Below are 13,962 nucleotides of genomic sequence, written 5' to 3'. Positions count from 1 at the left end.
TAATCCCACATTTGCCCAAATAAAAATTCTGCTGACAATGTTTTTAAGTGTACATTGATCAAAATCTCAAATGAGGTAGTTCCCATGGTGGCGCAGCAGAAACGAATCCAACCAGAAACCAAGAGGTTGTAGGTTCGATCCCTGTCCCTGCTCAGTGGTTAAGGATCCGGCATTGCCGGGAGCTGTGGTGTAGGTTGCAGACACGGCTCAGATCTGGCGTGGCTGTGGCTGTGGCGTGAGCCGGCAGCTACAGCTCCAATTGGACCCCTAGCCTGGGAAACTCCATGTGCCGTGGGTGCAGCCCTAAGAAGACAAAAAAAAAAAAAAAAAAAAAAAAAACTCAAATGATATTGAAAAATACAAAGGAAATAGTAAAAGCCTTCTTCTGGCCTAACCAAATTCTTCTCCTAATGAGTAGTCACTACAATTAGTTTTATTATGTGAAATTCCAGAAAAAATGTTTTACTTATATACCAGTGCAGACACATCAATTCACACATATCCTTTTTTTTTTGCCTATACCAAAAGGGATCCTACCACTTTCTTATCATTTGCTATTAGATATTTAAGTAGTTTCTGCATGTTTACTTTTAAAAATAATAGTGTCTTCTCTTAATTCCAGGTAATAAATTAAGGAGGAGTGCTAGAATATAATTTTGCAGCCCCTAATGATTTAAAGGATCTAAGCATAAACGTCAATAGGTGTTGTTAGCACAAAAAGAGAAGCAATTAGCCATTATGTCTTCTGATGGGGGGAAAAAAGGAAAAAGCACTATCTATGAAATAGACTTGCCAGGGAGTGAAAAAGTGACTCTAAATCTAATCAAGTCCTGATCCAACCACTAATTTAGAGGAAATTCAAGGGACAGAGGTTCATGATAAAGTACAACACCAGGAAGCAATCAGCAAAAACTGGATTGGGAAACTCTACAAGAAAAACAACACAGTTTCTTCAACAAAGAAATTATGAGGGAAAAAAAAAGAAATAGGTGGGAAATTTATATTAGAATTAAAAGACATGTCAACCAACCACTTTATGTAAATTTATTTGGATTCAGGTTCAAATAAAGTACTTATAAAAGATACGACATGTAGATTAAAATTAAAAATGTGAACAATAACTTGATATTTGATGAATTAAGGAAATATGAATTATTTTAAATGTGATTCGGTATTACAGTCCTCTTTTTTTTTTTTTTTTTTTTTTTTTGCCTTTTAGGGCTGCACTCGCAGCATATGGAGGTTCCTAGGCTAGGGATCCAAACGGAGCTATAGCCACTGGCCTATGCCACAGCCACAGCAACTCCGGATCTGAGCCGCATCTGTGACCTACACTACTGCTCATGGCAACAACAGATCCTTGACCCACTGAGCAAGACCAGGGATTGAACCCGCAATCTCATGGGTCCTGGTCGGATTTATTTCCACTGAGCCATGATGAGAACTCCAACAGTCCTTATCTTTTAGAGACACATAATGAAATATTTATGGATTAAGTAACATAGTGTCTGGGATCTGCTTCAAGATGATGCAGGATGGATTGCCTTGAGTTGACAATTGGTTTGAGCTGATAATTTACATTGAATGGATAATTTGTTGAAGTTGGATAATGTTGGCTGTCTGTGTAGATGTTTTCATTTCTCAATTATCAAGAATTATAAATACATTTTTAGGCGTTCCCATTGTGGCTCCCATTGTTGTCTCTGTGGGGATGCAGACTGGATCCCTGGCCTCCCTCAGTGGGTTAAGGATACTGAGTTGCCACAGCTGAAGTTTGTGGATGCAGCTCAGATCCAGTGTTGCCATGGCTGTGGCATAGGCCTGCAGCTGCAGCTCTGATTTAACCCTCTAGCCCGGGAACTTCCATATTCCATGGGTGAGGCCATTAAAAATAAATAAATAAATGCATTTTTAGAATTCCATGGGTGAGGCCATTAAAAATAAATAAATAAATGCATTTTTAGAAGTTCTTGCTGTGGTGCAGTGGGTTAAGATCCAGCATTGTCAGTGCTGTGGCTCAGGTCACTGCCGTGGAGCAGATTCAGTCCCTGGGCCCTGAACTTCCACACCCAAAAAAATTAAAAATGCTGCACCCAAGACATATGGAAGTTCCTGGACCAGGGACTGCATCCAAGCTGCAGCTTTTGCAACACTGGCTCTTAACCCACCAGAGATTGAACCCATGCCTTCACAGCAACCCCAGCTGCTACAGTCTGATTCTTAACCCACCTTGCCACAGCAGGAACTTCAAAAACATATATATATATATTTTTTTGTCTTTTGTTGTTGTTGTTATTGTTGTTGTTGCTATTTCTTGGGCCGCTCCCGCGGCATATGGAGGTTCCCAGGCTAGGGGTTGAATCGGAGCTGTAGCCACCGGCCTACGCCAGAGCCACAGCAACGCGGGATCCGAGCCGCGTCTGCAACCTACACCACAGCTTACAGCATCGCCGGATCGTTAACCCACTGAGCAAGGGCAGGGACCGAACCCGCAACCTCATGGTTCCTAGTCGGATTCGTTAACCGCTGCGCCACGACGGGAACTCCATCAAAAACACATTTTTTAAAACTGCTATTTACCATCCCTGTACAAATTTCTTAACATGTTTTGCTAGGGTGTTTTGTTTTGTATTTGTACATGCAAAAAGAATTTTGACAGTTATTGTGAAATCACCCACTAAAAAGTTTGCATCAAATTCTTCTGTCACTATATTGCATAAGAATACCTCATTTCTCTGGCCCAACCAGCACTGGGTATTGGCAAACCTTTGCATGTGGCCAATAATGAATTTCACAGTCCCCGTCAGAACTACATGGCCCCCACAGAGCACTATGGTGGCTAGTGTCAGCATGGATGGTCTGTTGCAGCCATTTCCACCTTAAGGGAAGCTACTGAAATCAGTGGACACTTTTCCACAGGTCAGGGCCTCATCTGCAACAGAGGTTGCTTGAAGGGACACGGACCTGTTCCTCCAGACAACGTTAGCCCAGAAGCTAATCGGGTTCTTTAAACTCCATTTCCATTTGTCTGAGCTAATCCCGAAAAGTTCTGGCTCTGCCTACCAGTGTGGCTTCCTGTTTTTGCACCTTACCTCCTCATCCTCTAAATGCTAACTATACTAGACTTCTTGCAGTTCTTCCCATCTCCCTGAGCTTACTATATTTCACTCTCCTCCAAGCCTCTGCCATACCACTGCCTGGAACACTCCTCCTTCCCAGGCTTTTCAGGTCTTATCCTAAAAATCCTTTCTCAGAGAGGCCTTCCTTAGCTTCCCTCCATTACACTCTCTATATCTGTACTTCTCTCATCTTAACACTTGGCACACTTTATTATAGTCACTAGTATAATATCTATCTTCCCTTCTAGCCACTAAAAGTCCAGGAAGGCAGAAGCCACTCTATTCTGTTTAAGCTTATATCCTCCTTGCCCAGGAAGTTGCCTGGTATCTAATAGATAACAGATCATTGAATGAAAGAATGAATGAATTATATCATACCTAACAAAACTTAGGAGTCAGAGAAGAGTGGTCCTAGAGAGACTTTCTTACAGAAATTAATAATATTAATAGATACTTAATAGAATTCTTATTTCTGTTAGAATAAACAGAATACAATTAGTAAATACAGATTTTTAATTACCCAAATTAAATGAACGATTATACCTAGTTTCCCTAGTCACAGGGACAGACTTTCAGGTAAGAGGCAGTTTCTGAAACCTGAACAGAGCTGCCCCTCAGGCTTACTCCTGTGCCACAGTTACTGAATAGTCATATTATATTGTGAGCTATGTTAGCCTCCCTCTTAAAGGAGCAGGGCTCCCCAGACTATGAAACCAAATATGGTATAAGAATTGTTGATAAAATTTTATATTTTTTACTTTTGTTTTTTTCTTTTGAGGGTCAAACTGAGGCAGTAAGGCAGGTCCCTGGAGGTTTGTGAGCAGGTGGCTGATGAGCTCTGATCTGTGCTTTGGAAGACTACTCTGGCTACAGGACATAGAATGAATTAGAGAGGTTTTAAAGCCTAGGAGGACAGAGGCGAAACCCTAATACTTTCTCCCACTTGAAAAGAATAAATATTTGTATATATGCCTCATCCTCCATCTGCATTCTTTTCCAATTGAAGGCAGAAAGTTTACTGTGTTCATCTGTGGAACCATCATGATACAAAGCTGGATTGCATTCAAAAGTAGAGGAAAGGGAGTTCCCATTGTGGCTCAGAGGGTAATAAACCCAACCAGTATCCATGAGGATGTGGGTTCAATCCCTGGCCTCGCTCAGCAGGTTAAAGATCCACTGTTGTCTCTGTGGCAGTGTGGGTTCAATCCCTGGCCTAGCGCAGTGGGTTAAGAATCTGGCATTGCCACAGCTGTTATAACTGCAGCTTAGATTTGATGTCTGGCCTGGGAACTTCCATTTGCCCACAGGTGTGGCCATTATAAAAAGGGCGGGGGGGGGGGCAGGAAGTACTGCAAACTGCCCAACTATACATCCACAAGTGACAGAACTAACAATTTTAGCGATACAATGGAATACTATTCAGCAACACAAAAGAATGAACTACTCATACGTGCACCTAAATTTGAATCTCAAAATAATTATGCTGAGTGAAAGAACTCAGACACAGATAATACACAATATGTGATACAAACTATCTATAATGTCAAAAAGCAAACCAGCAGTTGTCTGAGGGCAGGGATGAGGGTAAAGAAGGACATTGGCAAAGGGGGCCGGAAGGAAGAATTATAAAGGGGCACTAGGACACTCTTGGGGTGGGTGGCGTGGATATATCTGTTATTTTGATTGTAGTGATGTTTTCTTAGGCATATATGTATGTCTAAACTTAGACAATTGTACTTTAAATATGTACAGTTTATAGTATGCCAATTATACCTCAGTAAAGTTTTGGGGTTTTGTTTTTGTTCTTTTTAAACAGAGGTGAGAATAGTAGAGAAATTAGGTGACAGGTGTCCTTTGAAGTGGAAGATTATGGTCTTGGCTTTAAAGAAAGCTCCGGCCAAGCCAGAAAGAACAGGCAGTCTCGTCTAGCCCTGAGAAAGAGCAAATGGGTTTAGAGGAAAGTGACTAGACTGTTTTAACTAGAGCAGAAAACCTGTATAGTAGTTGGAGTTAGAGCCATGAAAGAAGGCAGAGGCAGATTATGCAGGGCATGGAATATCAAGCTTTTCTTTTTTTGTCTTTTTAGGGCGGCACCCACGGCATATGGAGGTTCCCAGGCTACGGGTCCAATCCGAGCTATAGCCACCTGCTTACACCACAGCCACAGCAACACCAGATCCGAGCCACATCTGCGACCTACACCTCAGCTCACGGCAACGCCAGATCATTGACCCAATGAGCAAGGCCAGGGACTGAACATGAAACCTCATGATTACTAGTTGGATTCGTTTCCACTGCACCATGACGGGGAATATCAAGCTTTTTAAAAGTGTGCATTGGGTTGCAGTTCTACCACATACTTCCTAAACAACCCTGGATGAGTTATTTAACTTTTCTGAGATTCAGTTTCCTTTGCCTATAAAATAAGCACGGAACTTATCTTAAATAGTGGCTGTGAAGATTCAGTGAGGCAATGTGTATAAACCACATAGCAGAGGACAAGGTCAATAGTCAAGTGACTGATAAGTAGAAGCAATTATTATTATAACAATTATGTTTCTCTTTCTTTTTTTTAGGGCCGCACCCACGGGATAAGGGTTTCCAACCTAGAGATCAAATTGGAGCTGTAGCCACCAGTCTACGCCACAGCCACAGCAATGCCAGATCCGAGCTGAGTCTGCAATCTACACCACAGTTCACTCATGGCAACACTGGATCCTTAACCCACTGAGCAAGGCCAAGGATCGAACCTGCATCCTCAAGGATACTAGTCAGATTCGTTTCCACTGAGCCACTCTGGGAACTCCTATAACAATTATTGTTATTAACTCCAACTTAAGCAATGTACATAGATGTTAGAGAAGGAGAAAAAAGAGATCAAAGAGGTTCTTCGGGAAGATAAATCTCACCATCACTAATTACCTCCCCTTCACAGTTAAAATATCAAACTCTAAGACCTCTTCCCCTTCCTCACTCTATAACTTCCTTCCTAGTAAGCACTATGCTGACGAGGAGCCCACAACCGGTAACCAAAGTAAACTGAGATGAGCTATGGCCTCTGGAATGGAGAATGAGAGCTGCTTCCTCCTTCAACCAAGGATTTCAGCCACCACCACCACTACCATAAATTTATACCCAAGGTGCATCCCGAAAATAAAATAGGTGATATTTCTTTTAACTTTTTTTTTCTTTTTTTAATGGCCACACCCTCGGCACATGGAAGTTCCCAGGCCAGGGACTAAATCCCAGCCATAGCTGTGACCTTTAGCCCACTGCACTGGCCAGGGATGGAACCCATACCTCCGCAGCAACCCAAGTCACTGCAGACAGATTCTTAATCCACTGCACCACAGTAGGAACTCCCCTTTTAATCTTAAATTTTTTTCTTTTTAGGGCCCCACCTGTGGCATATGTAAGTTCCCAGGCTAGAAGTTGAATTGCCAATGCCACACAGTAATGCCAGATCCAAGCCACACCTGTGACCTGTGCTGCACCTGCAATCCATGCCACACCTTGCAGCAATACCCCATCCTTAACCCACTGAGCGAGGCCAGGGATTGAACCTGAATCCTCATGGATACTAGTTGGGTTTTTAACCCACTGAATCACAATGGGAACTCCCTTAATTTTACCGTCTTTTCTTTTTTTTCCCCAAACTCCCTTAATTTTAATTTTAAAGCACAGATATTCCTCCACAACCCCAAATCCAGTTTTTTAAAGAAGGAACTTACTTTCTCAAGTCCCTTAATCACCGAACTAAGAGTTTATTCTCTGTAGAGTTTCTGAGGAGAAGCCTCTCTGAGCCTCAGTTTCTTCACCTGTAAAATGGGAAATAATAACTAACTAATTCATGAGGTTCTTGTGAGGATTAAATGAGTCAATATGTATAAAGGGCCTAGAACATTGTCTGGCACATAGTAAGTACTCCACAGGTGTTAGCTTAACTTTACTAAGGACTTTATTTTTTTTGTCTTGTTCATAATGCTTCTTGTTTGCAGTCATGTTTATTTGCTGCTATTTGTTTTTGTGGTCATGCATTTTTCAATTACTAAGCGTTGACAGTATCCTCAGAACAGGCTCTTTCAGCTCCAGCGTTACCTCTGAAGTAGAAGTTTGGTTGATGGTTTATATTCATCTTCCAAGTCAGAGGCACGCAGCTTCTCCACAGACCCAGTAGTCATTGTATCTATTTATTTTGTTAGAAAATATATTGCAGGCAAAAGAATCCAGCCAAACCTTTAAATTAATTGGTAACTTTATTAATAACAACAGCATCTACACACATCTGAAAAGACACATCCAGGAAGCATAAGATCTGTTCAGTCTCTGATTATGTCTGGAGTCCGTTTGAATTCATGAAACCCCTGCAATCACCTCCAGGACCCCTTATTCAAAAGCAGAGCTGAATAACCGATCACATCATCAATGTCTTTATCAGCAAAATCAATGCGTGGACTGAGAGACTGAGCATTCTGTAATTACAGGAAATAAAACTAAAATGCAATTGTCCTCAAATCTGAGGATACAAAAGAGGAAAATGTTAGCTGCATGACCAGTGGTCCACTTTGCTTCTCTCAACCCCATTTTTAAAGGGATATTAACCTTGTCTATTTTATGGGGTCTCCTAAAAAGCAAATGAGACGGTGAGTGTAAATTAAAAGGCATCTCAGTGGGGAACAAAGGGTCAGGATGGAAGGAAAAGTGCCATAAAGAAAAAGGAAAAGGATCTTTCCAGTGGCCAATGCTCTGAATTTAAGAAAATTCAAGCAATTAGGCCAAACTGAGAAGCAAAATTGATTTAAAATTGCCACTCCCCGTTGCACACACACACACACACAAATTTTAATACAGGCCTCCTCCCAGCTGTTGCTCTGAGGTGACCACAGACAGACTTTGGGAAGGAGCTCCAAAAACATTTCCATCTTCATCATGTCTTCACAGACATCTAACCATACTCATCCACCTATGGAAGCAATTACGGAGGTGAGACAGAAAAAGTGATACAATATTAAGGTTTTAAGTGTCCACCAAGCACTGGATGGCATTGACCATATAGAGGAAAACCAGACCAGCAAAGTTTCTGTTAAGGGCTTGAGAAGACAGACCGTAAATAAAAAAAATAAAGACAATTTCTGACAGCTGCTAGGAGGAAGATAAAACAGAGTAAGGGACCAGCACAGGCAGGAACAAGAGACGCAAATTCCTGAGTGGATGACTTGGGAAGGTCTCCAAGGGGTGACTTTTGAGCCCAGACTAAAACGACCAGCGCATTGCAGTGACCCGAGGCCGGAGCGTTCCAAGAAAAGAGAACTGAATGCAAAAATGATCCACAAACCGAGAAATAGGGATTTCAAAGGGCCCAAGAGAGCGCCGGCGGGAGATTTTGAATATTCATGTCGTCCAATCAGGAAAAGGCTGAGACAAGGCAGCGCGGGCTCCGCACGAAGTACCCTAGCAGCGGGTATCCACAGGAGGCTACATCTCAGGGCATAACTGGCGACCGGGCACTCAAGCAGCTGCCAGTTTCTCTGGACAATTCTTCAGGGCTGTGACGCAGTGCTCGCAGGACCTGGGCTTAGTTATGTTCTGGGGTCCTTTCTTAAATGAGAATAGCCCGAAATCAGTTTTGGAACACCAACGAGACGTATCCAACAGAGCCATCAGGATACAACAGTCTAGGATCAGACGATTGGGAGGAGCAGTCTCAATATCCTAATTTAGAACTGACTCATAGTAAAGCTAAGCAGCCCAGTAAGGGAGTTAAGACGCGCCCTACATTCAAAAGCAAAGCCAATCACGCACCAGAAACCTCAAGTCGGAAGAGCTTAAAAAGGTACGAACGCCTTCTTCCAAGACCTTTTTATCCAACTAGAACTTACTTTGTGAGAAAGAACTAAAAGGGAAAACAAGTGAACAAAGCTCTTTTCTGGTGACTAGGTGGGTGGCTCTGAAAAGAGCCTTTTGGAGTCAAGCGGCACGGCGACTCGTGCGAGCGCCACGTCCCGGCAGGGACTCACTTGGAGCTGGTGTACTTGGTGACCGCCTTGGTGCCCTCGGACACGGCGTGCTTGGCCAGCTCGCCGGGCAGCAGCAGGCGCACGGCCGTCTGGATCTCCCGGGACGTGATGGTCGAGCGCTTGTTGTAGTGAGCCAGGCGGGACGCTTCGCCCGCGATGCGCTCGAAGATGTCGTTGACGAAGGAGTTCATGATGCCCATGGCCTTGGACGAGATGCCCGTGTCCGGGTGCACCTGCTTCAGCACCTTGTACACGTAGATGGAATAGCTCTCCTTGCGGCTGCGCTTGCGCTTCTTGCCGTCCTTCTTCTGGGCTTTGGTAACGGCTTTCTTCGAGCCCTTTTTGGGCGCGGGAGCAGATTTTGCTGGCTCAGGCATTGTGGAACACAACACCGTTTAGCAAAGAAAAGAAGTATGAGAATGGGCGGGCCTGATCCTTTTATAACCACCGTATGCAAATTAAGGCTCCAAAAGTCTTCGGTTTCCATTGGACCGTGTAGAGACCTTGCGTTATCAGTAATGTCTACGTAACAACACCGACGCTTGACTTTATTGGCCACTTCTGGAGCCAATTTAGGACCAATGAAAAACTCGTTCCTGACCCCACCCCTAGGAAAGCTTATAAAGGCTTTCCAGTTGCTGATCTTTCAATCCTGTTTATTGCGAGAATCTCGTTTTAGGCTTCCAAACCTTTTCAGTCATGTCTGGTCGTGGCAAGCAGGGAGGTAAGGCTCGCGCAAAAGCCAAGTCACGCTCGTCCCGCGCAGGCCTGCAGTTCCCGGTGGGGCGAGTACACCGCCTGCTGCGCAAAGGCAACTACGCCGAGCGGGTGGGGGCCGGCGCGCCCGTCTACATGGCGGCGGTGCTGGAGTACCTGACCGCAGAAATCCTGGAGCTGGCGGGCAACGCGGCGCGAGACAACAAGAAGACGCGTATCATCCCCCGTCACCTGCAGCTGGCCATCCGAAACGACGAAGAACTGAACAAGCTGTTGGGCAAAGTCACCATCGCCCAGGGCGGCGTCTTGCCCAACATCCAAGCTGTCCTATTACCAAAGAAAACCGAAAGCCACAAAGCCAAAAGCAAATAAATCCTGACACAGTAAACCAAAGACCAAAGGCTCTTTTTAGAGCCACCCAAGTTTTCAAAAAAAGAGCTAACGCGCTATTCCGTGATCAGCCCTTCATTTGACACTTTGGTGGCTCTTAAAAGAGCCTTTGGGGTGAAAGGGGATGGTGTCAGGCCTGATTACTTATTCTTGCCAGGCTTGTGACTCTCCGTTTTCTTGGGCAACAAGACTGCCTGGATATTGGGCAAGACGCCGCCCTGGGCAATAGTGACACCCCCCAGTAACTTGTTGAGCTCTTCGTCATTCCTCACGGCTAGTTGCAAATGGCGAGGGATGATACGCGTCTTCTTGTTGTCTCGCGCCGCGTTGCCCGCCAGCTCCAGGATTTCCGCGGTCAGGTACTCCAGCACCGCCGCCAGGTACACCGGCGCGCCGGCCCCCACCCGCTCGGCGTAGTTGCCTTTGCGCAGCAGGCGGTGTACTCGCCCCACCGGGAACTGCAGGCCTGCCCGGGAGGAGCGCGACTTGGCCTTGGCCCGAGCTTTGCCTCCCTGCTTTCCGCGTCCTGACATTACGGCTAAAAATGCAGTTACAGCTTCTTTTTCAAGGAGAAGGATGTGGAGAGGATAACCAATTTGATGTAATTTATAAGAGCTACCGGGAGGGGTGAAGGGAGGTGGTTTGATTGGCTAAAAGCGGAGTATGATCAAACAGCCAATAGGAAAGCGGAAAACAGACTCTTCGTTTGCATCTCTTACTGTGAGGAAATGACGGATCTTGTACGTACCTACCAATCGCTGTGAGCCACATTAAAGCCCCATATTTGCATGCCAGGATTTTTAAAGAGGAGGCTTTCAAGCAGGACACTGTTGCTGTTTTGTTTTTTTCAGTGGCAGTTTTTTGTTTTGTTTTGTTTTTTCCCCCCAGCGTACCGTGGTAGGATTTCTTTCCACTTTACGGCAAGGGAAATCAAAAGGACTGCAGAGAGCCTCCAGGAGATACGGTTTACTTCCATCCACGGGTACCGGACTCTGCAGCTGATTAGACCCTTCTGCCCTAAATTACCCTTCAAGTCCCTCCCCTTCGGTCTCGTCAAAGCCAAGTTCCCTTAAAGAATATAGTACCGCGAAGGCCGCCTCCTTTCTTTCAATTTAGTCGTTGGCTGCGGTGTGGCTTCGCGGGATCCCCACCTGCCTGGGCTCCAGCTGCACGAAGGGCTAAAATAGATTTTTGTCATCCTTTTGACCTCTAGGAGGCGTCCAATACCGCCTCGAAACTTGCTCCCTTGGCCTTCAAAATGTCGCCATCCTTCTTTCCTCATTTTGCTTCTACTCCTCTGCCCTCAATAAATCCCGGTGTCCAGCTGGGCTCTGCCTTCCTACTCGCCCCTCCCCCACACTCCCATTCTTACTCTCCCCGACGTCTTACTCCTTGCATGCTTTCAACCAACATCCACATTTGTTTCAGAAGCTCAGACTCATACCTAACTGCTTATTGGATACTTTAGCCTGTTTGTCCCAACAATTCTATCCAAAATCGAACTCATCCAAACAACTCCCACTCGTCTGTCTTTGCTCTCTTTCCCTGAATTTCACCAACAGTCCTCCAGGTACCTAGGCCAGAATCTACTGTTCCCTGAATATCCAGTGTCACTTCTTTAACTTCAGCCTTTTCCTCCATGATCCTCTTGTACGCTTCATCATTGCTCTCTTCAGTAGCAGCCCCTAGAAACTCCCGTGTATAATCCTGCACACTTTCCATAGCAATCCTTCCTGAAAGTTCTATTTCTTCCTCCACAGCTTCCCATCCCTGAGAGTTCTACATCCCCACACCATTGTCACACTTTCCTGAGTATCCCATAATGACCTAAGTATCCTATAATAATAGAAGGTAGAATGCTACAGAGAAAACAGACTTAAATTCTATTCCTTGAGCCTTTTTCTAGTGCTCCTCATTTATCCTCACCTCTGTCCAACTGACATTTGTGGAGTAATGCTACCTATCCGGCAATGGGTATACAGATAATTGAGACTATACAAAGTGGTCTGTAATAAGCTGCCTCTAGAAAATGGAGAAAATCTACTGAACTATGGAAGTTAAAATGGTTAATATCGGGAGTTGAGTGGAAACAAATCTGACTAGCATCCATGAGGGTGCAGGTTCTATCCCTGGTCTCACTTAGTGGGTTAAGGATCCGGTGTTGCCAGTGAGCTGTGGTGTAGGTCGCAGAGACAGCTTGGCTCTGACTTTGTTAAGGCTGTGGCTTAGGCCAGCAGCTACAGCTCAGATTTGACCCCTAGCCTGGGAACCTCAATATGCCGTGGGTGCGGTCCTAAAAAGATAAATAAAATAAAACAAAATAAAATAATAAAATAAAATGGTTAATATCAGCTACCTCTAGAGATTACCGCTAGCAAGAATGCTGGTATAGATTTGTGAAACACCCAAGTACAAAATAATAAGAGTGTTTCCTCAACAGTAGGATGTAACTGAAGATAATTCTAATCCAACTGATTATAGCATTTCAGAAGATGAACATGTTAATAGAAAGATATGGTCCACATACTGTCTAAATGGGGCAATTACAGTAGGAATGTGTTATGTTTAACACTAAGAGTGTTTGCTATACAGAAAGGTTTAGACTATTATAGAAGGTTCCTTGGTTGTAAAAGTATCAATTTGTTCTCATAGCCTGGGTGAAATATTTCTGAAGACTATCCGACTCTCTTAGCTCAGATTCTGTGCTCAATTAACAACTTTCAAATTCTATTTCAAGATAAAAGTATGAGACTGAGAAGGGGAGAACTGGTATGGGAAGATATAGCTATCACTAGAAGTTAATGAAATTTCATTTTGAACTATTCATCAACTTCTTCTGCTAGTGCGACTCTCCCAAAGAAGCGAATCAACTCTGGAAGTTCCAATAGTGTCAACTTTTCAGCCCTACAGGACATAGAACAAAATACAGATAGTGGTGACCCCATGACAACTCCGGTACCCTTCAAGGCCCTACTCATCTCTCAGTCTCTCTGATCTCTGATCTTTTTTTTACTTCTATCACAGTGACCCTGTGCTGTTAGGGAGGGTGAAGGGAAAAGAGAGTATATTGAGATAAGCCCTATGCTAGGTGAGCTCCCAAAGTAGATACACAGTTGTACCTCAGTACCAATGAGGACCCCCAGTGGATACTAAAATTGGAAGATGTTCAAGCCCTGTATATAAAATGGTATAGTGTTTGCATGTAACATAAGCAAACCCTCCCAGATAAATTACCTCTAATACCTAATACAATGTAAATGTTGTGTCAAGAGTTATAAATACAATGTAAATACTATGTAAATATTATGCCAGTGAAGGGCAAATTCAAGTTTTGCTTTTTGGAACTTCCTGGATTTTTTTTCCTAATATTTTCCGTCCGTGGTTGATTGACTCCTAAAATACAGAACCAGTGGATACAGAAGGCCAACTGTAATTGTTTGTATCACAGATAAGGAAACCGAGACTCAGAGGAGTTAAAGCACTTGCTGAAGGTCACAGAGCCACTTATAAGGACATGAGTAGAACCAAGGTTTTCCTGACTCAGTCTGTTCTTCATCACTCTCCCATTGCTTAGCTAACTAGCCTATGGACTTCATGAAGTCACTTAGCTTACCCAGCCAAGGTTTCTCCCTCTGTTACAGAGAGGGAGAGGGAGAGATCGTGAGAGAGGGACAGAATTAGATTTAATAGTTTAGACTCCATCCAGCTATAAAATCTTC

General features: G+C 44.0%; 3 protein-coding genes across 3 annotated transcripts; 1 reads left to right on the top strand and 2 right to left on the bottom strand.

The window, feature by feature from the left end:
• Positions 1–7,356: 7,356 nt before the first annotated feature.
• LOC125129724 (histone H2B type 2-E) lies at positions 7,357–9,557 on the bottom strand. Its single transcript, XM_047784786.1, has one exon. It carries the CDS (start codon positions 9,511–9,513, stop codon positions 9,133–9,135), a length of 381 nt encoding a protein of 126 aa, XP_047640742.1. The 5' UTR covers positions 9,514–9,557; the 3' UTR covers positions 7,357–9,132.
• Positions 9,558–9,778: 221 nt separating this feature from the next.
• On the top strand, positions 9,779–10,272 carry LOC125129723 (histone H2A type 2-C). Its single transcript, XM_047784785.1, has one exon. The coding sequence runs from the start codon at positions 9,836–9,838 to the stop codon at positions 10,223–10,225; it is 390 nt and encodes a 129-aa protein (XP_047640741.1). The 5' UTR covers positions 9,779–9,835; the 3' UTR covers positions 10,226–10,272.
• Positions 10,273–10,329: 57 nt separating this feature from the next.
• LOC125129722 (histone H2A type 2-B) lies at positions 10,330–10,871 on the bottom strand. The gene has a single exon (XM_047784784.1). It carries the CDS (start codon positions 10,774–10,776, stop codon positions 10,384–10,386), a length of 393 nt encoding a protein of 130 aa, XP_047640740.1. The 5' UTR covers positions 10,777–10,871; the 3' UTR covers positions 10,330–10,383.
• Positions 10,872–13,962: the final 3,091 nt, after the last annotated feature.

This window comes from Phacochoerus africanus, chromosome 6, assembly GCF_016906955.1.
Source record: "Phacochoerus africanus isolate WHEZ1 chromosome 6, ROS_Pafr_v1, whole genome shotgun sequence".
Lineage (NCBI taxonomy): Eukaryota > Metazoa > Chordata > Mammalia > Artiodactyla > Suidae > Phacochoerus > Phacochoerus africanus.
This window is presented reverse-complemented; position numbering and strand designations above follow the sequence as displayed.